A 25,974-nucleotide genomic window follows, 5' to 3' on the forward strand; every position below is an offset into this window, starting at 1 on the left:
AGGTGAGTAGTCCTCAACAGAACAGTATTTTTTTCTTTTCACTCAGTCAACTGGTGGCCTAGCACGTCATAATCCAGACTGTATAGCGTTTGCAAAGCCCCCCCAAGGGCCTCAATGCAGCATCAATCAAACAATAAATCCAAAACAGTGAACCCTAATGAGACAATTTGTGATTGGTTGCTGTCTTCCTTTGCAGTGGGCCTGTCGGCCTGTCACTGCTGCAGCTCTGGAAAGTAAACTTCCAAAAGACAAGTTTTGGGATGTTTTATCCATAGCTCCCTACTACGTCAGTGAGTTTCAATCAATCTAAGTAATAAAATACTTCCTATAGCATCAGTATGGCTTAGTTTTCTGAAGTGCCTACACTATCCCTAAACAGACCCTTCCAATGACTTTCACAGCTTATTACTGAAAAACAAACATGGACTATTTCATTTCAAAAGCATCCTGCTCTCTGAACACAGACTCCACTGCTGCTTCAGGAATGTTTATAAGGACTATCTAGAGAGAAGTGGGATGAGGTGTGGTCAGGAAAGGCACTAGACAAAGCTCCTTCTTCGGTTGCACATAGGCAGCTTTGTAGGTGTGGATTTGAATTGCTGACTCTGGTGCTGTATTAAAGGTGCAATTTGAAACAATTTTTGATACTAAACAGGCTGTTGGGCTTAAATCTAGAGCCTATAGATTCTGTCTCTCTACACCTGTTTATTCTTGATCGTTCCGCCACCCAGCACACGTCCAAGGGTTACCTCCACCACAATGCACTGGCACATCTCTGACTTCATCTGTTAGCTTAAGATGCCAAATCTCCCAGTCAATGCAAAATGGACGTTCAAAGCTGAATGTGGCAATATTATCTTGGTATAATTTAAACATGTGAAAGTTGAAAGACGGAATGTACCATGCCAGGTTGCCTAACCTGTAACTATGAGGTCAAACACGAATCTTGAAGTGGATGCTTAAGTGCGCTGAACCACCAGAAATAATTCTAAAAGGTCCGATTGTGCCTCTAAACTTCAACGAAGACTGGTTACTGGGTGTCAAAATCAACTCTTGGAGTAAACAGCGTCCACTCTTACTGCTCAACATCTACATCAACCCCAGCATGCGCACAAAAAAGATCCATCTAATCCGTTTAATGAAAATCGTGCGCGGCCTGGCTGTGGATCAACCTCATGCTGACTGTATAGTCACAGGGGACTTTAACACCAACCTCTTCCAGGGTAACACTGAAGATTACGGAGGGCTAATTCCATTTGCATTCGCAGAGGCAGCGGCACAGTCCAAACCACCAAACCAAGCCTGCTGTGGTCTGGGAGAACTTTGCGTGTTGCAACTTCACAGTGCAGGATTTCTGGTAATGAACGGAAGACCTACGAATGACACTCCACCAAATTGGTCCTTGACGAATGGCCGCAAGCAATCCTACTTAGACTATACCATCTGTAATTCGGCCCTGCTGAAACACCTGGGCAATTTCAGTATTTACCCACGAACCAAAAGCGACCATCGTCCTCAGTCCGTAATTCTCAATGTAAAGAGAGAGTTCCATAAATATGCCCCAATAACATGCACAGGAACGCACTGTGATAACTTGAAACGCCTAACATGGAGTGAAGACATAAGACCCTCTGTCACGGAGGCAAGCCTGGCTCTCATTTCAGATTGCTCCGACCCGGGGTTCTCTCCAGTTGCTGCATGGTCGACGCTTTGCGTTCAACTGATAACCCTCTTCTTAACTAAACAGTATTCACAGTTGGACTTTGCCAGTCACCAGCGCACAATTTCAAGTGAGTCAAGGGCACTGAAGAAATCCAGAAACAGCGCCTTGCGGTCTCTAATGAAATTTCCAGGAAAGAACGAGCTCCTTAATGCGTATAAAACCGTTCAAAAATCGTTTAGGCACGCAATACAAAAAGAAAAGCAACTCCAGCAAAGTGAATTCTGGTGCAAACTAATATGGGAGAGTAAAAATCGCAATGCAAGAAAATTCTGGGCCTTAATTAATCGTCAAAATTCTAGCCAATCCAGCTCTGGGTCAGCCAACATTCAAGAAGCCAGTTGGTTCGCTCTTCTGTCAGAACACTTTAGGTCCTCAGAAGGAACAGTGCCTACAGATGCATGTGCCTCCAGGCTGACGCAAATAAGCCTGAGCAAGAGACGGAGTAGGTCTACTGGTTGCTTGGACCCCTGTACCGACGATCTGCAGACCACTCAAGAAATGGTTACTAAAGTATTGTTAAACGCAAGATCGGACGGAGCCCCGGGTTCTAATGGCCTACCACAGAACTTATTCAAATCAAATATAGCACTTTGGTCGGGTCATCTAACCAACCTTTGTAACTACGCCTTCAGAACCTCAATCATACCGGACTCTTGGCACGGAGCAATAATCCATCCCATTTACAAATCAGGTTCCCATTCATCACCAAACAACTATAGACTAATTGCTCTCTTAGATATTGAGGACAAGCATTATGCAGGCATTCTCCTGAAGGAGCTGAGAGCATGGGTGGACGAGAACAACTTGATTCCAATGAACCAAACAGGCTTCCCTGCCAAATCCGGGACCATGACTAATTTATTGACACTGTCCATAATTATTGACAAGGTTTGTCTCACATCTAGGGCTGTTTTTGTTGCTTTGTTGACTTCAAAGCCGCCTTCGACCAAGTTCCCAGGGCAGCCCTATGGGAAAAGTTAAAGAAATGGGGGATCCCACGAAAACTTATGGAGGCAATCATTAAGTTACACTCAGGCACATGGGTCCAGGTGAAGTTGGGGTCCGGCACACATCTCTCTCGGAAAATCATGACTACCAGGGGTGTCAAACAGGGCTGTGTGCTGGCCCCACTTCTCGTTAATCTGTTTATAGCAGACTTGCCGACAGTCTTAAAAGAAACCAATAGTCACCCACCTAAGATTGGAGGTGTTCCCATAAGCAACCTGCTCTACGCCGATGATTTAATTCTTTTCAGTCTTACACGTGTAGGTTTGCAAAGGCTTCTGGTTAAACTACACAATTACACCACTGTGAATCAATTAGAGGTTAACCTAAAGAAAACCCAAGTGGTTACCTTTGGAAGAAAAAGTAAAGTCAAGGGAGGATGGTCATACAACAATATGAGTATTGCAGTAGGAAGTACATACAAATACTTAGGGGTCAATTTCGACTCAAGGGATAATTTTGTTAAACAGCGCAAGGAGATATCAGCCAAAGCTGTGACCTTACAGGTGGCCCTCTCCAAGCTCTCAAAAGAATTGTCTGGCCCAAGCATATCACCTTTATTAGAGGTTATGAGAGCAAAAATTGGTCCGACACTGTCATACGGTATTGAGATTTTTAGGGGTAATTTGAACATGAACCTAAACCAACACATGACCAAAATCTATAAAAAAGCTCTCCATTTGCCCAAAAATGCCTCTGCTGCCCAGATCAGGCTACAACTGGGCCTACTAAATTATGAAGTCTCCAGCATCGTCACGTATTTAAATCTTTGCCACAAACTTAGACAAGCAGACACAGGCTCATTAGAGTCACTAGTTTGGTTAGACATTACCGAGAAAAATCCAGGGGGCTCGTATGGTCGCCTTTTTAAGGATTCTATTCGAGAACTGTCCGCGGGTGATCTATGGGCTCTCAACCCCAGTATGACAGCATTTTAAATCACCATTAAGAAGTGTGTCAGAATGAGCTCCCTCATCATTGATAAAAACCACTTTGCCAAACTCAGACACGCATGGGCAATTAGGAATTCGTACGGGCGGTTAGCTCCTGCAACCTATCTGTCCTGCACCTACTCCCTGCATCTAAAACTTAGCTCTATGGCCATTAGATTTTGTGACTGGCAATTTTTAAAAGATCTGCCAGGCTGGCATCGTACGTCAGATGTTTTGTGGAGCAGAGGGTGCGGCAGGACGGCTGAAACTTTGGAGCACGTGGTCTGTCTTTGCCCAGCATTCATGTCGCAGCGTAGACGTAAATTGAAAGCGGAGTGGAACAGGCTGGGCATCCAGTCTTGCAGACAGGCAATCATCGCGGCCTTAAGCCCAGAAAACACAGCTTTAAATATAGGCCTCACAACCTTTATACGCCTTGCATACCGCAATTTTATGTATGAACCCCTTTGTTGGCAACAGCCTAAATTAAATTGCATTATTTTTAAGCTGCTAAAAAAAGTTTTCCTTTTTACTTTTCTGTATTTTATCACAAATTGCTGCTTTTGAACTGTTGCTGCTATTTTTATCTGATCTCACTTTTTAAAACCTGTAATTATTTGTCGAACATTAGATTGTTTTACAAGCCCAACACTGCTAATCAACAGTACCACAACCTTCCTACCTTTTAAAGCTCTGTTTAATGTTATGTGGATTGTTCACAATAGGATGCTGCATAACGCAATGTGGAAAACCTGTATCTATCCACTGTTGTTTACTTGATGTTTGTTTTTTAGCCTTTACAATGTGTATTGCGTTTGGTGCTCCTTTTAAGGATATTATTTTATATCCAAATAAAGATTATTATTATTATTAACAACAGCAGGTGCTAAAAGTGCCACTTTAGCCTGCCTAAATAAACTTCAGACCAGAAATAATTGACCGCACAATAAGATTATATTTTGAGAAGTTCTCCAACTATAAGGAGCTCGGTGGAAATTGGACCAACGTTCCACAGGTGTCTATAACAGTGAGTTGGTGTGTGTATAACAGTGAGTTACCAATCAAGCAGGAAATCTTTTCAGCTCGTGCTGCCCTGCAGAAGCAGCTTGCCACCTGGAGTGATGGACGTGCCCTGGCAGGCATCAGTAAGAAGACCCGCTTTGTAAACAAAAGAAGGTCATGGTCACACTCCTGCAATGAAGTTCCCACTAAGGATTGGGGAACTTTGAGTACAGCACAGCTCCATGCCCGGCCATGAAAAGAAACACATCAAAACACAGATATATTCCCATCAGATAGGCGAACTCCAGGTTGTGTCTCTCGCTAGTACATGGCGCGGACACTGGAATTTTACCTTTAGTGTAGGAGACCTCCCAAGGCACTGAAATGTCCCCTTTAGAGCTGGGAACCTCAATATGGAAACTCTCAGCCCCAAAAATATCCCACTAATGTAGTGAATCTACAACTGCAGGGCACTTCTGCTAAAAAAGAAAAATCAATATACATGGCAAATGTTATCACTGCAGCAGGGAACACCATTAAGTTTACAACAAACAAAAAACGTTCAAGTATTTAAAAAAAATTCATAGCAGCAGGGATCACCATTAAGATTACAACAAATAAAAATCATTAAAATATTAAAAGAAATTCGTAAATCTTACCATGAGTTAAACTAATTCTCTGTCGTAGACAACGCCAAGATATCCTTGAGAGGAGGGGGGCATATTATCAAGGGGGTTTATCTCCGCTTTTTTGGCTTAAAAAGCCAAGAAAGCGGAGATAAAATTATCTCCCTATTACCTAGCTGTCGCTAACACCAGTTAGCGACCGCTAGTAGGAGATAGCGACGATCTTGGGCCCCACTTTGCATGTCAGTGAAATGTATCACAAAGTGGGCGTGCCAAGATGTTAGCGACTGGAAACAGTCGCTTACATCGCTATCTCCTATTACCAACTTTTGGAGATATTCGCGCTAAGTGCGAATATCTCCAAAAGCTAACACCTGCACCTGAGCAGTTCTTAGCCATGTTATCCAATGGTAGGTGGATAACATGGCTAAGAGCATTAGCTCGGTAATGCATGAATATCACGGACTTTTCAGCAATATTCATGCATTTCGGCCGATTTTTATCGCTTAGGAGATAAACCTTGATAATAGCAAGGTTCCTAAGCGATAAAAATCGCCGCAGCTCGGTGATAAAAATATTGCCGCTAAGCCAACATAGCGATAATTATCGCTAGTGGTTGGTAATATGCCCCATGGTGTGGTTAAAACAGAGTGGGTCGGAGAGATGTGGAAGAAAGATAAGGATATTGGGTTAAAAGTATTTTCTCCTGGTGCTTAACTAAGAGAAATGTGTCTGGATGAGGCTAACTGCCTCATGCATGAAATGACTGGGACGAGGAAGATAAATGGGGAGGTATTAAACTGTATTCTTCTGATAAAACCCCTTTACCTCCAAGCATTGCATACCATATGCAAGTTTCAGCAGCACGTAGCAGAATTCTGCTTGTGCTGCGAGCGAGAAGAACAGCACGAACACACACAAAGCTAGAATAAAGCATGTGCAATTTTGGTTCGCTCCCATATTGTGTGAATTAAACAAACGCACAAGCCAGGGATCTGTCGTCTGTGACAAATATGGTGCTACAGTCAACACAGACTAGGGGCAGTGAATATGTCAGGAGATTACTGCAGTGTTTCAATGCAGAGGATTGAATTTATATGAAGCATACGGGTTTCCTGACAGCTCACTCACTCTTCAGGGTAACAGTGTTTGGGAAGCCGAGTTATCTTCTTGTTTTAAGGCTCTTAAGTCAATGGAATATCTTTCTCTCACACATATCTTTCTAACCCAGCTATCTCGTGTTTTCTAAATGCAGCCTGTTACTGATCACTTGTTGAGTTAGCGCGACTTAACACGGCACAGAACATTTTTTATCTCCCTCTCTTTTGTTTGATATCACAAAGCACATTGGAGTACATCCAATTCGGATTTTTCTAACTGTAATCTCGGAGACAGGAGCAAGATAAGCCATTATTTTGAAAAGTGTACACTAGCCAGGTTTGCAGCTTGTCGTTAATTGTCACTGACAGCTTCCATGCCTCCCGAGTTACTTTGCCTGGCTATAAACAGGGCTTTTCGACGGAAAATGGTTTCGAAGAATTGCATTTCTCAGTGGCCTGGCAGAGGAAAGGTGACTAATTCACTCCAAAATATATTCTCTGGCTTTCTTTGGAATCCTTTTTATGGGATCATTTTGGTGTGTCTTTAATTAGCGCCAAGAAAGCAACACCTCAGTTTTCTTGATGTATTTATTGATATCTATTTATTTTTAGGTCTCGCCTGGCGTTAGCAGCGCATGAGCTGCTCTCCCCATGCAAGACATTTGGAATCGATACGGTTTGCGAAGTTTACTTTCGTTTCCAGACATAATTTTCATTGGTGTGCGTCATTTGATGTCAACAATTATGCTAAACGGGGTGTACTGATTGTTCAGGAGGCTTTTTAGTCCCTCTTGGTTACCACCCTGTCTGCGTTTGGCACCGCCCACCGGGATTGGATCTTTTACGGGCGGATTTAAACTCTTTCCTTTAAACAACATGTAAGGAATCGGGAACAGGAGAGGTGGAAGGGAGCGAGTCTGACACCTGAAGTAGACATTTTAAACAAGGCTTTATTTTCAAATAGGCTTTTCGTCTTCTACTGGTGAGTCTCAATTGAGCAAACTCGTCCGGCTCCGTCCTTACGCCCTTGGGGAATGCTGGTAGTTCCAGGGTGCTTCTACCACGCAGGGGGTGAGAGCCCGCCAGACCGGAAGTTCAGCAGTGGTCGTCGGGGCCAATGTCCTCAACACAGGTCAGGAAGACAAAAGAAAGGAGAAAGAAAGGAGTCACTCTGATGTTCCACGTAGGACGTTTTGGGGCCGTGGAAGTGAGGGACACCAAGTGCGGAAGTGTATGTACAAACGGTCGATCCTGTGCCTTTAGTGCTCGTGAGCGTAAAGGGTTGAGGAGACTATACACTCATTTACACATTAGCAGTTTAGTCATTTGGATGGCCACTACAAGCAACTCACAGTACGTTGGCCTCCTGGCTTGAAGTCCACAGCTGGGCTTGTCAGGGTTTCTTCCTCGTCGCACTCCGGTTCCGTTCTCTCTCTCCAGACTCTCACGCCTTCTTCTTCTCGGGAAACGCTGTCCGCAGTCTTCCGGGTTACACCTCCTTTTGGCTCCGTGATGACCCAGGGGGGCGGAGTTTCATCTCCCTCTACAGCGGAATTAATGGGGCCGTGTTCCTTCTTGTCTTCGTCTCCCCACCGGTACTCTGTGTACGCCCGAGGCCACTCCTCCGGCCAGGGGGAGGTAGGCTGTTTGTCGGGAATAGAAAGGGGCGAAAAGGGAACAGCTGACCACCAGTCTTTTGCAACATCAAGTTCATCACTGCGGACATCACTGTGGTGCCCCGCCCCGTCACACAACAGTAATCACTTCTTTTTTTCATTTGCAGTGCCGTTTTGGCGAATGTAATGGCCGCTAGGACAGCCTTTCCTGCTTCAGCCCCCCACCCCTCGCTGTTTTATATTATTTAATTGCACAAGCGCATCCTCGTGACACGGGGGCCAGATGACTGCTGTGATTTCCTGTTTTTTTTACAGCCCGCCTATTTTAAGTTTAAGCCACATGCAAAATTGGATGATTGGCACAGATAGGGGCGTTTTTTGGGGTCAAATGCCAGTGTCCTTTTAGAAACAACGGGCCTCAGGATACCACAGTTGACCCAGTGGAGCAACGTTAAATGATGGGACCCCCATCCAGAATGTGAAGAGGGACCCCCGAGTCTCCCATAGTGTTGTGTTTGCATTTCTTAAATGTATTTATATTCATTCCTTGTGCATGTGCCTGCTTAGGTCATTGTTAGAATATAGAATGTACGTGTCATCATGCTGTGCATCATTTGTAAAGGACAGTTGTTCCTTGGATGCTGAACCTACTGGATGACATACCATTGAGCTCTTCGAATATTAAAGAATAATTATCTACAATTCCTGCATTATTTCTTTATTACACTGGCGACGGGATTCGAAGAGCAGAACCTACGTGAGCAACTTGGATTTATAATCATTTTACTTGGATTGCTGATATTACGGAATAACAATGGCTTATTTAAATGAGGTACTCTGGAGCAAATTCTGAGGGAGAGCCTTTGAAAACGCTTTTGGAAACGCTTTCACCGTTATTTGTATGTGGTATCCTTAATACTGGTGTTTGTGCTGAGGTTGTGGTAAGCTACAATCTATTGCTTTCACAACTTTAACTTTCAACTTTAACTTTCTTTCGGAATTGGAAGCGGGGAGGATCCTGTGTGTAAAAAAAACTATTTTTAAAGAAGTCAAAATTGGTTATTTGGCATTTTAAGTAGCGCGATTCGGACTTTATTCGAAAAAAAACAATTGCCGCCACACCGTTTAAACCCCTGTTACCAGCACGCACCATAATTCGAAAGTAATTACCTCCAGGTTCGACTTCAGAATTCTTCTCTTCATTAAAGAATTAACTCTTACGGAAGACTGTGAATTCAAGGATGCATTGTGGGTGCGCTTGCGTGTGACGTTTTACGCTGCACGCATTTGGCGGCCATTTTGGTGAAGTCTTCGAGGAGGACGTTATATTTTGTATAGTGTTTTAATGTTATCTATTTTCTTTTTGTTCTTTTTGTAATTTGTTCTGTTGTTAGGAAAAGGGGGATGTGTTGTGTTTGCATTTCTTAAATGTAATTATATTCATTCCTTGTGCATGTGCCTGCTTAGGTCATTGTTAGAATGTAGAATGTACGTGTCATCATGCTGTGCATCATTTGTAAAGGACAGTTGTTCCTTGGATGCTGAACCTACTGGATGACATACCATTGAGCTCTTCGAGTATTAAAGAATACTTATCTACGATTCCTGCATAATTTCTTTATTACACATAGTCCACAAATGTACATTGGTTGTAAGGAATGGGGTCCCTCTGAGGGGCTTGGGCCCCCTGCGCCACACACCAATGCCGGGCTCGAGCCCCTGGCGTACACACACTTTTCACATTTTCAATTGGTTATAACCCCTCCCCTAGGCATGGTCTTTAACGGGGTTAACTTTAATTTATTCACGCGGCGAGTCACTTTTCGCAGGATTGCAGGCGGTCTCGTTCATACACATACATGCCAGGGAAGGGAGCAGCCATGGTGGAGTGGGCGTGCTAGTGCTTCTGAGCTATCGGCAGGGCTGGGGGAGGAGTAAGCACATGTCACAGTGATGCCTGTGATCCAAGGGCAGTGCTTGCACCATGGAAGTGCCCTGGAAGAGTCCACAGGGCTGGGGAAGAATCTGGCGCGTGACAGAACAATGGCCGTTTACCAAAGGGCAACGCCAAGAGTTCTGCTTGATCTCTAGTTAAAATGTAGCAACACAGTTCTTTTGGCCATTGGTGAACTCTTTTGTGTTGAGGATGTGACTAGTCTTCTCTGTCAATGTCCACTTAAAAATGTATTTTGAAGAGGTAATTAATTTCTCATCCTGTAGCTTAATTACTTTCACATTCGAAAAGTGTTATACAATTTGGTCAGATGCGACAGGGAACGCTTTCATTTAAAGAGCAACACTGCAAATATATTACTCTTACCGGTTGGAATATTCTCGGCTTCACACTGGTATTTTCAGCAGCCACTGTAAATATTTTTGTCTATCAAAGGGCCAGAGAGAAACAGCAGGAATAGCAGACTTTGGATTGGTAAAAAGCGCACACCCTGCCATGTTTACTTCAGAAAGCTCTCTTGATAGGTGGGTGGGGTACAGAATGCTTGTCCATTTCGGCTGCAAGGGATCCGACTGCCTGAAAATTCTCTGTCTAATAATTCATCTTATCCACCCTGTCACAAAGAGGGCAGACTCAGCACTTGTAATACCACTCTCGCAGAGTAGTCTGTGTGTAATAGAAAGAAAGCAAGGGCATACAATGTAATTTACGTGCAACTGCCTCACGTTTAATTTGCTGCTAAAGAGAATATTTCCTACAGTTTCATTGGTTGGTAATTATATTGTGACTAGATTAGCACAGCGACTTTGCTCCGAAATCTTCATGTAGCCATTGAGTCACGTGCTTCAACTGCTGCCTGTCAAGTCAACATATGTTATCCTTCGGAGAATATTCAGCTGTCTAATTACAATCTCTTAATACCGTATTCGATAGTAGGAAACACATTTCACATAGCATGATTTCAGAATACAGCGTGCATTAGTCTGATGCATAATGATACGACAATAGCTCCAAAAACACAATAAAAATGTTCTTGTTATTAAGTGGGCATTTTGATGTTCAGCATTTCCCAATATCGTGTTGGCGTCAGCGACACCTTTCGGGGGCTGCGGTGATTAGGTTTTGTGTTTGCACTTTTGGTGTGTTTATCATTGTTTCTATTGCTCCTTGCTCTCCTCATTCTCCTTCCTTGTGCCTCACGCTGCTCTCCTCACTCTCCTACCTTGTGCTGCATGCTGCTCTTATCCTCACTCTCCTTCCTTGTGCTGCATGCTGCTCTTCTCATCTCTTCACTCTCTTTCCTTGTGCTTCAAGCTGCTCTCCTCACTCTCCTACCTTGTGCCTCATGCTGCTCTCCTCACTCTCCTCACTCTCCTTCCTTGTGCCTCGTGCTGCTCTCCTCACTCTCCTTTCTTGTGCCTCACGTGCTCTTCTCCCCACTCTTCATCATTGTGCCTCACGCTGCTCTTCTATTTGTTCTATCTTTGTGCCTCCCCTTCTCTTCTCCTCGCTCCCCTTCCTTTTGCCTCACGCTGCTCTTTTCCTCACTCTCCTTCCTTGTGCTGCATGCTGCTCTTATCCTCACTCTCCTTCCTTGTGCTGCATGCTGCTCTTCTCATCTCTTCACTCTCTTTCCTTGTGCTTCAAGCTGCTCTCCTCACTCTCCTACCTTGTGCCTCATGCTGCTCTCCTCACTCTCCTTCCTTGTGCCTCGTGCTGCTCTCCTCACTCTCCTTTCTTGTGCCTCACGTGCTCTTCTCCCCACTCTTCATCATTGTGCCTCACGCTGCTCTTCTATTTGTTCTATCTTTGTGCCTCCCCTGCTCTTCTCCTCGCTCCCCTTCCTTTTGCCTCCCGCTGCTCTTTTCCTCACTCTCCTTCCTTGTGCTGCATGCTGCTCTTATCCTCACTCTCCTTCCTTGTGCTGCATGCTGCTCTTCTCATCTCTTCACTCTCTTTCCTTGTGCTTCAAGCTGCTCTCCTCACTCTCCTACCTTGTGCCTCGTGCTGCTCTCCTCACTCTCCTTTCTTGTGCCTCACGTGCTCTTCTCCCCACTCTTCATCATTGTGCCTCACGCTGCTCTTCTATTTGTTCTATCTTTGTGCCTCCCCTTCTCTTCTCCTCGCTCCCCTTCCTTTTGCCTCACGCTGCTCTTCTCCTCACTCTCCTTCCTTGTGCTGCATGCTGCTCTTCTCATCTCTTCACTCTCTTTCCTTGTGCTTTAAGCTGCTCTTCTCATTCTCTTTCCTTGTGCCTCATGCTACTCTCCTTCCTTGTGTCTCACCTTCTTTTGTCCTCACTCTCCTTACTTATGCCTCATGCTGCTCTTCTCCTCACTCTCCTTCCTGTGCCTCATGCTGCTCTTCTCCTCACTCTCCTTCCTTGTGCCTCATGCTGATCTTCTCCTCATGCTGCTCTTCTCCTCACTCTCCTTCCGTGTGCCTCATGCTGATCTTCTCCTCACTCTCCTTCCTTGTGCCTCATGCTGATCTTCTCCTCACTCTCCTTCCTGTGCCTCATGCTGATCTTCTCCTCACTCTCCTTCCTTGTGCCTCACGCTGCTCTTCTCCTCACTCTCCTTACTTGTGCCTCATGCTGCTTTACAACTAACAATTCTAATACAGCCCACACAATTTTACTGCACACCACATACATCTATTCCATAATACATAGGTAAAACACATTGCCATTTACAATGCCAAAAGCTCTAACTCAAACAAATGTGAGACCTATTGCATTTCCAATACTGTTTCAGCCTCATTTGTGTATTTAATTAATTATTTAATCCCTGCTGCATGTGTATTTAACTAATTATTTAATATCAGCAGCGCGGTCCGATTCGGCCGCGCTTGTGTATTTAATTAATTATGTAATCACACAAGCGCGGTCCACTTTGGACACGTGTGTGTATTTAATTAATTATTTTACCAAACAAGCGCGGTACGCTTCGGCCGTGCTTGTACTCTTTTATGTGGCTCGATGTTCTCGGAGGAGAGCTCAGGCTGCTACAACAATACTCGGCTGCTGGCTGCAGAGCACACTGCGTGCTCATAGGCGAGGATGAAGACCTTGCGCTCTGGATTCGCCACAGGCGCCCGGACATGCAGAGAATAATCAGCGCGCCCCTATCACCAGCTTCATTTAAACCCTGGTCCATTACTCTAATTGTATTAATTGAATAGAACTAACCATACAGCTCCCAGAATTCAGTGATTTGTTAAATCAAAAGTATTGCACCTTTGACATGGCGTCACCTGGTTGTTATAAGCACATATTTTGGGCCTTATTTATGAAGGACTTGCGCCGCCGGTGCGTCACTTTTAACATGGGAAAAAGTGACGCATCGGCGGCGCAAGTCCTTCATAAATAAGGCCCTTTATATTTACGACACTTACGGCTGAATTACAATATTTATAATGCACACAATTCTGATTAGCTCTCTTTATGCCCCCGGGAAATGTCAAACTGTTGAAATAAACAATAGAAATTGTACTGGTGTCGATGAATCCGTGGTGGGCGCTATGGTTTTTGGTCCCGCGCTTTGTGACTCAAAATGCCTGTCAGTAATGAGCGCTTCCACCTGTTTCTGTCTCCATTCCTCACATGCACTGTTTTTTTTTAAAAAAAAGCACTGGCAAAGCCAATACATCTCGCTTTTAGGACATATTGGCTTGTCACCTGGTATAGCGATGCTGTAGAGAGAGAAGAAAAAACGATATGACGCTCCCGCTACTTCATTTTGTAGATGAGCGCATGCATCACTATGTACGCTATGCGTGTGCTTGCAAAATTACGTATATGCTTTTCCCCCTTTTTTATTCACTTATTTGAGACGGAGAGGTAAATAAAATAATAGGAAAAAAGAATTAAAAATGCAATAGATCTCGCCTTTCATTAAGTTAAAGCCATTTACTTTGCTATACAATACCATTAGCAAAGCAAATGGCTTTAACTTAATCAAATGCGAGACCTGTTGCATTTTCAATACTTGTTTTATATAGCGCTGCCCCACCCAGATAGAGTTAAGCACTATACTATGTAAAGGGAATTTAAGGAATTAGAAGGAAATACAGACAGTGCTTGGAACCATGAAACATTTATTTTCATAAATGTTTTCTATGCTGTCTACAATATGAGTTCCATAGAATTAAATGAAGAAAAGTCGGAAAGCCAGTTAGGGGAAAGAAGATGAAAAAGAGTTGTTAAAACTTTAGTAAAAGAGGTCGTGGGAAGGGAAATGAGAGCTGGATAGTAGACACAGTTGGATTTTTAGCTGGCCTCAAAATGAGAATCTGTCTGGAGTCACACATGTAATTGAAAGGAGAGAGTTTCATAGTTTTAAGGCAGCAGATGAGAAAACTCGAGGGGAGGTATTCGCTTTCTTGAGAGTGCCTTAACTGAATGCTTGAAGAATGACGCCAAAGGTGGCGACTTTGAAAAATGTATGTAAGGAACACATGAAAGTTTGAAAAGAAAGCATGCCTTGATTAGGAATCAGTAGAAATATTTTAGGCAGACGTTTGGCATGTGCTCTGAAGCACCTTAGACTACCCTATCCCCCACAACATACTCACTGTCCTTCTAGTGGTACGACCACAAGTCATGTAGTGCCAGTCTAGGGCAGATGGGACAATTATGCAGACCTGCCTGGGAGCAGCTGGATTTACGATAGCATCTCACTAGAAGAAGGTGTAGACCCTTCCATTTCTTTATGATACTCTCAGCACTGATCCCTATTAACAATGGAGAGATTAGCTGAATATATAGCAGGGAAGAGGTTCGACATTCGAGCTATTTGGGAACTGGTGTTCCCCTCTACACTATATCCACCTAGACACAAGGCTCTTAATCTCTTTCATCTTTATTAATAAGAAATGGTTGTTCAAGCAAGCCTGGCTGATTTACCGATCTGGAGGAGGCGGGAGATGGAGACAAATGAGTGGGTGGACTTTTGAACTCTAGTCGGCATAAATCCTGTAGATAAATTTATACCCAGTGCAATATACGTGGTTCCCGGGGGAGGTAAGCGGGGGGGGTTGAGGCATGTTTCTCTGTCCTCACCACTTTATGTTGTACAATGCATCACATCAATAATTTATGACACACCAGACTGTAATGGGGAACAGTGTTCTATATGATGAATAATCTTTGCTTTGATGAGTTCATACCCTTGTCCTGACACGCACAGTGGTTTACTGTACACAGGAAAAATGTATTTAAATTGTTATATAAAAAGGCTAAAGTAGTACAGACTTCAGTATTTTCTTTGTTTTCTTAGTGTCGCTTTCTTATGCATATTTTATGTGTTTCTAATCAAATAGATGTCTAATAGAATCGTCCAACGGTATACTTGTATGGCCTTCGCGAATTTGCACCGTTCATTTAGAATCGGTATCGCCTAAACTCCGGGGCATTGTCATGAGGTCAGTTGAGGCATCAGCAATCATGAAATTGTACATTACATCTACCGACATCCCTCTTGGGTTTTGCCAGGATCTCGATTGGGGATACGATATAATAATACTGTCTTGTCTTTTAGCGAAAGCTAAATTCTGCAGTTCTGCTGCTCCTAAGTGCTGTTAATAACAGATGTCAACTTACGGTGCTCAATTTACCAACCTCAGAAGGATGGACAGCTGTTTCTGGCTTGTTGGGATTCAAACTCATGGCCTCAAATACACGAAATATGACGTATAACGTGATGTGACCTCTAGAACACATGTTAAAATCTTTACAAGTTTTTGGGACTCAATGGAATACTCCATTAAACTTAAAATATAAAAACCTGCAGGTGAAATATTGAGCAGAAAAGCTGGTGCATGTCCCTAAACATAACTTTGAACATGAAGTCATCCTAAAGAATCGAAGGTATACTGAATGTCAGTCCTGCAGCTGTTGCCTCTTGGTTCAAAATCAAGACTGGGATTCACAAAATAGGAATTTGCACCCCTGAACTGATTTACATTCACATACAATCGCAGCAACATGACCTAATGTAATGTGAGAGTAGATCTATTCCCCTGGACATGGAGTAGGCAATTGGAAAGTTGTTGAAGATCTACAAATGTGGATTTGTGGGTATTCACAAACTATTCCAAGTTCCACTCACAACCGTGAATAGGGTGAGGAGTTACTTTTGTCAAGAGCAGGCGCATAGCTTCATACTGTCTGGAAACTGGGAGGGAATACCTGGGGGTTGGTGGATTATGGTCGAGGGGGTATAAGAGAAAATATTTTCTCCATGAAGATAAAGAAAAACGGTCCGTAAAAATGCACTGTTATGTTTGCACGAGGAATGTACAATGTGTACAGCAAGTACACTTGAACATCTGTAAAAGTACATTGAAAAGCTAAGAATAACAAATTATGTTTTCGTGTATTTACTATATGATTTCAAAGTGTTTTTTTGTGAATTTTGACAACTCATTTATTCCTCTGCTCCTCAAATTATAAATATGTGTATCATAAATATGTAAGAATCGCAGTACTTTTTACTCTCTAGTGTGATCCCAATGTTGTCTTCCTACTAATCTCTCATACTCCAAGCTGGTCCTCCATTCCTGCAGTCTAGCTTCAAGCATACCCGCACACCCTACAGCTCTTTCAGGAGGCCCCTTCTACAACACAAATGTTCCCTGTGAAAGTTTCTGCTAACCCGGAGGACTCAATCTGACCATATGCAACACCTTAAAAACAGCATCATAATTTGAGAATGGACATTTAGGGTGGGGGAGCTTGGTAAGTATCTGTTCTTTTCTGTGATGGTTGTTTTCATCAAACTGCAGGTCACAAGTGCTAGTTCAATAGGTAGTCCAAACACCACTATCTTCCTTGGCAACACTCCCTGTGCAGAGGGTTCTCGGGCAGCAGCCTCGTTTGCACCCACCTCTGATAGATGCACTGTGTCATCTGCCATGCAGCATTCGGCAGCAGTGCGTTTCAACGCTGCCCTCTGCATCCCTTTCAGCGTGGCGCAGAACCACTTCCATAAATTCAAAAGCAGAATGTTTTTCTTGAAATATAAAACAGAGCTGACATGCTTTTTGGCATGTTTTATGCATTGAAGATATTTATGTGCATAACGTATTCCTTTTCAAGTCGCTCGCAGACATCATTGAAATCCAAGTTTAGTATTCTGTTTACTAGTGTCTGTCGATGCTCCCATTTTGTTTTCAGAGAGGCCGTGTTAACAATGGTGTCCTTGGGAGAAAATGAGACACAGATTATTTTGTGAAAATCTATGCACATAATTGGCCCAGGTGGTTCGGATTTTCACCGAGGTGCTAATTATCACGATTTTAGTTGCAGGGTGTACTGTTGTGCTCCATATTTTTTAGGTTGCCTGTGCTGTTGTTCTGTAACAGGAACAATTAATGTTCATAGATCGTTCAGGAACAAAATGCAGCCATTCACTTGCTTTTGCAAAGCAGCGCTAATAGGGCGCTAATCGGCTAATTCCGAACGTTGCGTAAACCACTTTTATGCACGGATCGGGATAACGAGTTCTGTTTTATTTAACGCATCAGATAATTATTGGGTGCATTCATTAACTTCATTAAATTTCAGTCGGTCAAACATGCCCAGATTTAACAGGGGAAATTATACGATATTTATCGAACCATGCGGGTTTTGGTGGGTTAATCACCAAAATTCACTTTATTCCTCCACAAAATTGTAAGAGGTATTATTTATCACACACAATGCAGAACGTACCCTGTGATATCATTATTTATCATGTGCGTTAAAGAAAACCTAAACTCGTAATGAGGCCGGTAGTGTTGCATAAAGAAATCACACAAACGGTGCCGCCTTCCCATGTGCTCTGTATATATCAGCACTACTGAAGCATTACTTCTCAAAGCCTATCTGGTCCAAGTCCTTACAATCTGAGGTGTGTCCCACCTCCCCAGATACCATGTGACCTTTGGAAAAATTACTTTGATCCCACCCTACATGGGTTCTTTGGCCAATCCAACTAAGCATCTACAAACCTCTTCCCTGTGTCTGTTTTTGTGTCTGGTTCACAGGCATTGTGTTGACTGAAGGACTGGGTCCTGATTTTCTTCCAGTTGTTAAACAGAGGAGCTCAAGAGTTCACTTCACAGGTATGGACACGATTTTGTTTCGGCACTCAATCTCCTGAAATAAAGGTAATTGTTTTTCTGTATAAAAATATTTTTCTTTATAAAATGGCTTACTTTAAGTGGAGGATGTATTCTAATCAGCGCTTTTGAGTGTGGTCTGTGATTAAGACCCACAATAGACTGGGGCAGCATACCACTGTGTACAGTTCATTAGAGAATCTCAAAGCAGAAACAATGATTAATGACCTCGATGCATGGCTGCCATTTAGGGGTAGCCAGTGGTCGCTGCTGTAAGAACTTTGTGACCCCTGGCACTGCCTGTGCGACCTCTAGCATCAGCAGGGGCAAAATCAGTGCCAGGAGCAGAAGCAGCTCGTCCATTAGGGCAGACGAGCGTCGCCCCCCTACTGCCAGCACCGCAAAAGGTGAAAAATAAAATGGTAATAGAATGAATTTATTCCCGTTTTTATATTTCCATTTCCTAAGCCGAGCCATGTTTGGGAGTGGAGTTACTGCTGCTGGCTAGCAGCAGGGGAGTGGTGCTCACTCCACCAGTTTACACTGCTCATGTCATTTTGTCCGGCTGTCTTGCCATGGCCAGCCTGACATGCACAGTGTAAACCTCTCCACCCAGTTGTCTAAGACAGCTGGATACAGAGCAGCCACAGGCCCCCTGGCCCATCAGACTGTCGAGGCAGCCCACTCCTAGTCAATCCTAGCGCTGCTCTCATGCTGCTAACATTATCGGCACCATGAGAGCAGCGTTCGGATTGGTTTGGAGAACTGCTGCAGCCTGCAGTTCAGCGCCGAGAGACTGAAGGAGGACCGAAGGCGAGCCAGTGCATACAGTGGGTGAGTACATTTTTATTTTATTTATTATTGTCCCTTGACCCTGTGTTCAGGCAGGTCGCTCCCTCTGCCACCGCGCAGACCCCCTGTGCACCGCTGCTTCTCCTGACTGCCTCGTTGCTCCCTGTGTGCCCTTGGTTGCTCACTGCTATCTCATTTTGCGATTCTTTTTCCCTTCGTCCTTCGCTCCGTGTGTGCCCCTGTTTGCCCCTTCTCTGCCTGCCTGCACTGTAATTTCATTTTGTGATTCATACTTTTTTTTTTCGTTTTTCGCTCCCTGTGTGCCCCTTCTCTGCCTGCCTGCACTGCTATTTCGTTTTGTGACTCCTCAGTGGATCTTTGCCATCTCCACTGTGCCCGCTCCCCCCCAACCCCCTCTTGCCTTCTTTCACCTGCTTCCCGCCGCTCGCGCTCCCGGCGGCCCGCCCCCCGCTTCCCATTGGCAGCCCCGCTCCCGCCTCCCAGCTGCTCCTCCCTCCATCTTATGGAAGCCGCGCAGCAGACGCAAGCAGCGGGCGCGCCGCCGGTGCGCCGAAGGCGCGCCAAAGGCAAGCCCGTCTGCGCCCGTCCGCGCCTGGACCGCGTCCAGCAGCGCCAGGTCCCCTGGCCCCCGACGATGCCAGCCCACACGACAAACCTACGAGGCCGGAACCCCGCCTGCTACAGTGCCAACCCGAAATGCACCCACGGACCTTTCACCTGCCAAGCCTGCAAATTCACCTGCCTCCGGACCTGCACCACACCCGCAGGGAGAGGCACCAGCAACGATCACCTCAAGTGCATCCTGCTCAACACTCGTTCCGTCCACAGACACGCCGTCAAACTCTGGAACCTCCTCGACACAACATCACCAGACGTCGCCTTCCTCACAAAAACCTGGATGAACGCCTCCTCAGCCCCCGACATCACCATAGCCATCCCGGAGGGCTACAAGATCACCCGGAGGGACCGCGTCAACCAAACCGGAGGAGGCATCGCCATCGTCCACAGAAACACCATCCGCATCACGACCAACTCCGACGACACCCTCACCGCCGCCGAGCACCTCCACTTTCAGATACACACCGACCCCAAGACCACCCTCAGAGGCACCCTCGTCTACAAACCCCCGGGACCACGCACACAATTCAGCGAAGCCATCGCAGACTTCATCAGCCAGAACGCCCTTAACTCCTCAGACTACATCCTCCTAGGAGACCTCAACTTCCACCTGGAAAACTATAATGACAGCAACACCATCGCTCTCCTGGACAACCTTGCCAACCTCGGACTCAAGCAACTGGTGAACACCCCCACCCACTACGCCGGTCAAACGCTTGACCCCATCTTCTCCTCCAGCAAGCACATCTCCTTCAGCCACTCCACCGGACTACACTGGACAGATCACAGCTGCGTCCACTTCAACTTCAGGAGAACCACGACCCACCACCACCCGCAACAGGTCCCCCCCAGAAGCTGGAGCAAGATCTCCGCCGACCAACTCACCACCTCTCTCAGCCAGAACCCTCCCACCAACACGAGGAACCCCAACGAAGCACCCCGCAACCTCACACAGTGGCTCACCAACTGCGCCGATGACCTCGCGCCTCTGAGGACCCCCCCCCCCCCCCCCCCAGCAGACCCGGCAGCAAGAAAACCTCATGGTTTACCAACGACCTCAAAAACTCCAAGAAAACCTGCCGCACCCTCGAGAAAGCCTGGCGCCACGACCAGACAACGGAGAACATGACACCCCTCAAGAACGCCATCCGCATACACCACCAGCTGATCCGCACCACCAAAAGGACACATTCAAAGAACGTCTGGACAACAACACCCACAACAGCAAGGAACTCTTCAACATCGTCAAAGAGCTCTCCAACCCCAGCGCCTGCAACAACGACATCACACCCTTGCAAGACCTCTGCGACTCACTCGCCTCGTTCTTTCACCACAAGATCGCCGACATACACAACAGCTTCGGCGCATAAGACCACGCACCCAACCACCGAACCAGCGCCCCCCACCACCACCCTCTGCAACTGGACCTCGGTCAGCACCGAAGACACCACGCGCAAGATGAACACCATCCACTCTGGCTCCCCCACCGACCCCTGTCCACACCACATCTTCAACAAGGCCAACTCCATCATCGCACCCCAACTCCGGGACATCATTAACAGCTCCTTCGCATCCGCCACCTTCCCGGAGAGCTGGAAACATGCCGAGCTCAGCGACCCTCTTGAAGGAACCCACCGGAGACCCCACGGACCTCAAGAACTTCCGCCCCATCTCACTCCTCCCTTTTTCTGCCAAAGTCATCGAGAAGACCGCCTCAGCAACACCGGAATCCAAGGAACGGCCTTGGGAGTGGATCATCTCGTTCCTCGCCGGAAGAACCCAGAGAGTCCGCCTCTCCCTGTTCCGCTCCGCAACCACCGAAGTCATCTGCGGCGTTCCGCAAGGATCCTCGCGCAACCCCACCCTCTTCAACGTATACATGTGCCCCCTCGCAGCCATCGCACGCCAACACAACCTAAACATCATTTCCTACGCTGACGATACCCAGCTGATCCTCTCCCTCACCAACGACCCCACCACCGCCAGAGCCAGCCTCCAGGAAGGAATGAAAGATGTTGCAGAATGGATGAAACTCAGCTGTCTGAAACTGAACTCAGACAAAATGGAAGTCCTCATCCTGGGACCTTCTCCCTCTGCCTGAAACGACTCCTGGTAGCCCCCTGCCCTGGGCACCACGCCCAAGCCAACAGACCATGCTCGCAACCTGGGCTTCATCCTGGACTCCTCCCTCACGATGACTAAGCAAGTCAACGCCGTCTCGTCGTCCTGCTTTAACACCCTGCGCATGCTCCGAAAGATCTTCCGGTGGATCCCCACCGAAACCAGGAAAACGGTCACCCAGGCCCTCATCACCAGCCGACTGGACTACGGGAACACCCTCTACGCCAGAACCACAGCCAAACTCCAGAAAAGACTCCAGCACATCCAGAACGCCTCTGCACGACTCCTTCTGGACATTCCCGTCACAGCCACATCTCTCCCCATCTGAAAGACCTACACTGGCTCCCTGTCAACAAGAGGATCACGTTCATACTACTCACCCACGCACACAAGGCTCTCCATGACATGGGCCCCAAGTACCTCAACAGCCGCCTCACATTCTACACACCCACTCGCCAGCTCCGATCCGCCAGCCTTGCCCTCGCCACCGTCCCACGTATTCGCAGATCCACCGCCGGAGGAAGATCCTTCTCCTACCTAGCAGCCAAGACATGGAACTCCCACCCCATCCACCTACGGCTGACCCAGGATCATCTTGCCTTCAGGAAACAGCTCAAGACCTGGCTGTTCGAGCAGAAGCGACTCCCCTTTCCCCCAGCGCCTTGAGACCCTAGCGGGTGAGTAGCGCGCTCTACAAATTGCATGATTGATTGATTGTTAACCCACTGATGCACTCGCACTGCCTTCAGCCTCCACACCAGGGTTCTCAGTCGGGGTTTGTTATAAACTCTTCTTATAACTAGCCATGACTAACAGCTTTGGTGCTGACCAGGCATTGCTGGTCAGTGTTTGCCTTACCAACTATTTAAGGAGCCAGCTGCCACTGGCAGCTCGTCCTTATGGACATCAGTGGGTATGTCACTCTCCTTGTTTTTGTCAAATGTTTTATTATATTAATAGTAAATAATATTAGACCCTAATTTAGGAAAGTTATGCAGCTGCTAAATGGTCCACTCCCACGACATTCATTTCACATAACAGATTAGATGTGGTTGATGGTAAGAGTCTGGAGTTTGGAACCAGTGTTTTAGCTACTAGAGGATTGAAATAAAATAGTTCACTTATTTCATGGGTACTCACAAACTTTCTCTCGGGGGCCAAATTTACAGTGTGGTTTGTGGCTGAGGGTCGCACCGGTGGGGACGGGGTCAGAGGGGGAGGGGGCGAGGCTAAAGCATACACAAATTGTGACCATGAGGTTAAACATAGGTCCCTGCAGCAGACATCTTCATCCACTGAGCCACCAGACCCAGCATACACACATCTTTCTCTCTCTCCCTCCTTCTCTCCCTCCTTCTCTCTCTCTCCCTCTCTCTCTCCCTCCCTCTCCCTCCCTCTGTGTCTCCCTCCCTCCCTCTGTGTCTCCCTCCCTCCCGGTGTGTCTCCCTCCCTGTCTCCCACTCTCCCTCTGTGTCTCCCCCCCTGTCTCCCACTCTCCCTCTGTGTCTCCCTCCCTGTCTCTCACTCTCCCTCTGTGTTTCCCTCCCTGTCTCCCACTCTCTATCTGTATTGCCCTCCCTGTCTCCCACTCTCCCTCTGTGTCTCCCTCTGTGTCTCCCTCTCCCTCTGTGTCTCCCTCTGTGTCTCCCTCTCCCTCTGTGTCTCCCTTTCAGTCTCCCACTCTCCCTCTGTGTCTCCCTCCCAGTCTCCCACTCTCCCTCTGTGTCTCCCTCCCTGTCGCCCACTCTGTTTCCCTCCCTCCCTCTGTGTCTCCCTCCTCCCTCCCTGTCTCCCTCCCTCCCTCTGTGTCTCCCTCCCTCCCTCTGTGTCTCCCTCCATGTCTCCCACTCTCTGTTTCCCTCTCTCCTGCCCTCTCTCTGTGGCTCCCTTCTCCCTCCCTCTGTGTCTCCCTCCCTCTCTGTTCTCTCACCTGTGTGTGTGTGTCAGCCCTCACACACACACAGGTGAGACAGCTTCCCGGCCGCACGCACACAGCCAAGTACTTCATGGGTCTTTAAAAGACCATTTACATGTTAATTAGGCTTTGTTGAATTTCACCTTTTAGGCCCCTGCAGTTCCACTCTGACAATCACTGGAATCACCCGGGCCCCCACAGAGCACAGTCTGAGTCCGAGCTGCTGCGGCTGTATTTGCGAACACTATTCAATTTATTTAATTTTAAACACAGGTGTCTGCAATGTCCGCGGGCCGCCCAGGAAGGCTTGCCGGGCCGCCCGCGGGCCGTACTATGAGTCTTATTTGAATTCAGTTTTTCCGAATAATAGATTTAATTTCAGGCACTTTTCTTGAATTGCTGTGTGCCTTTTTGGATTACTTACCAGTAATCTTTATTACTCCAAATGCCCTTCCTTGGCCTAGTACTTGCAATTTGAGGTGTGTCACAGGTCTCCAGGCACTACATGACTTTATAAAAAAGAATCTTTCATCCCATCCTGCGTGGGTTCTCTTGCTCTTTCCTTTGGGACTACTTAACCCTGCAAACCTCTCTCAGTCTGTCAGCCACAGGTGTTAGGGATCAAAGTTGTGATAGATTGGAAGAGTGGGTAGATATGCAAGTAATGGACATGGAAAGATATTTGGAGAAATTAAGATTATCTGAAAGTAATCAGACCAATAAACTACCTTGTCTCGGTACTTACAGCATGAGGATATAAGAAAGCAGTATATGACAACTTTTAATCAAGTTTTTTTATGTGCTTAGGCTATCCAGTGTCCAAAACTGAACATGGTTATTACTAGGTTTTGCTGTGGAGCATGTACGGAACTGCATACAATTCCAAGAAGAGTGACATTAAATAAGCAACCATGCCTGTGAATGTTACAGCCTTAGACTTCACTTCTGCTGATAAAATATATTATACGCTTTGGAGGTCTTCTCAGCTACTAATAGAAAAGCTGTTTTCCAGTACTCTGTTCTTGTAATTTGGCACCAGGTAGTAATAGTACCCTATGTCTATTATCTTAACGTGCCTTATGGAAGTCAGTGGCAGCTGGTGTCAGGGCAGGGGGGACGATGACAGACTATGATGAAAAAAAAGTTAATAAATGAAAAAATAAGAGCTTACCTTCAGCCAGCCGCATTGCGATCTTCAGCTCCTCTGCAGACAGGCTCCCAGAATACCCTGCAGCCAATCCTGATGCTGCTTTCATGAAGCATGAGTACAGCATCAGGATTGGCCTGAGTACCCTCGCATTGCGCTCCCAGTGAGAAGGGGAGCCTGTGCCTGCTGTCTCCAACCCAGCAACGCAGCTCGGGTTGGAGACAGATTTGGTGCACATGTCAGTTTGGCCGTCCTGAGACAGTCGGCCAAACCCGCATGCACACTGAAGGCAGTGCATACCACCCCCCTCAGTGCCTGTCACCCCCCTGGGGCCTGCCCCCAAGACTTGGCACACTTAGGGGCCCATTAGGATCACGGGCGGATCGCCACCGCCCGCATGCCATAGCTCCTCTGCCATAGCAAAACTTTTTGAAATTCTAGAGGTCAGCACAAGCGTACTTCAAACCGATTCTGTTTACAAGCTGAGAGAGGTCCGTCCCACATCGAAATTATGCCCTAAGTGTTAAAGCTTTGTGAAATACGAATGAAGTTCTCAATATATACAAGTGTGCTCTGATGGCGCGCATGCAATATTTTTCATATAGCAGCTGGTGTATTTTTGTTAATGGTGTGATGTATCGGGGTGCAAGGAACTAACACCTGTTCTTGAACTTCTCTTTATTATATTTTCAAGGAATGCACAAACCCTTGCTGCAATGCCAGTACCTGCACGTTGAAGCCGGACGCAGTGTGTGCTCATGGACTCTGCTGCCAGGAATGCAAGGTAAAAGTCACTTTCGGTGATGATCAATTCAGTGCTCCTCTTGATGGTGTTAAAGTTAGTGAGGACAACAAACACAATTGTACTGAAGCAAAACACAAAAGCAGTGGGAAATTGAAGAGCTGTGAAACCAAATCAAAAGTAACCTGAGAATCCTGGGAGAACGTGCTAATCCTTTATTTATGTCGAAAGGGGTAAATGTCGACAAGCCATAACACAATGAGTAAAAACTCTAGCAATGTTCGTAGCTGTGAATACCTTAAAGGTGTTGTGAATTTGTTGTTCTGCTCAATTCTATTCAGAACACCAGACACACCTATGTTATACTTAGAAACAAGAAGGTAAGCATGGTCACTAAACAGCAGGTAAGTCATAAGGGTTGGGAATAAATACCTGTGCACCCAACTTCCCCTTCTACTGGTAACACATAAGCAGCTGTTTCTAGGAGGAAAAGTCTAATAAACGCTACACAGGCAGTGAAAATGTAGCAGAACATTAAACCATTAGTAGTAATGACA

The 25,974-nt window shown here is 46.1% G+C and overlaps 1 protein-coding gene across 1 annotated transcript in view; it reads left to right on the plus strand.

Moving 5' to 3' along the window:
- The window catches only part of LOC147667242 (disintegrin and metalloproteinase domain-containing protein 12-like), a 705,308-nt gene that overhangs the window by 554,915 nt on the left and 124,419 nt on the right, over nucleotides 1-25,974 (plus strand). The window contains exon 8 of the mRNA XM_086948820.1: nucleotides 25,370-25,459. Coding sequence (XP_086804946.1) covers nucleotides 25,370-25,459 — 90 coding nt within the window. The remainder of the gene's footprint in view (nucleotides 1-25,369; nucleotides 25,460-25,974) is intronic.

Source organism: Lissotriton vulgaris, unplaced genomic scaffold (assembly GCF_964263255.1).
Source record: "Lissotriton vulgaris unplaced genomic scaffold, aLisVul1.2 SCAFFOLD_906, whole genome shotgun sequence".
Classification (NCBI taxonomy): domain Eukaryota; kingdom Metazoa; phylum Chordata; class Amphibia; order Caudata; family Salamandridae; genus Lissotriton; species Lissotriton vulgaris.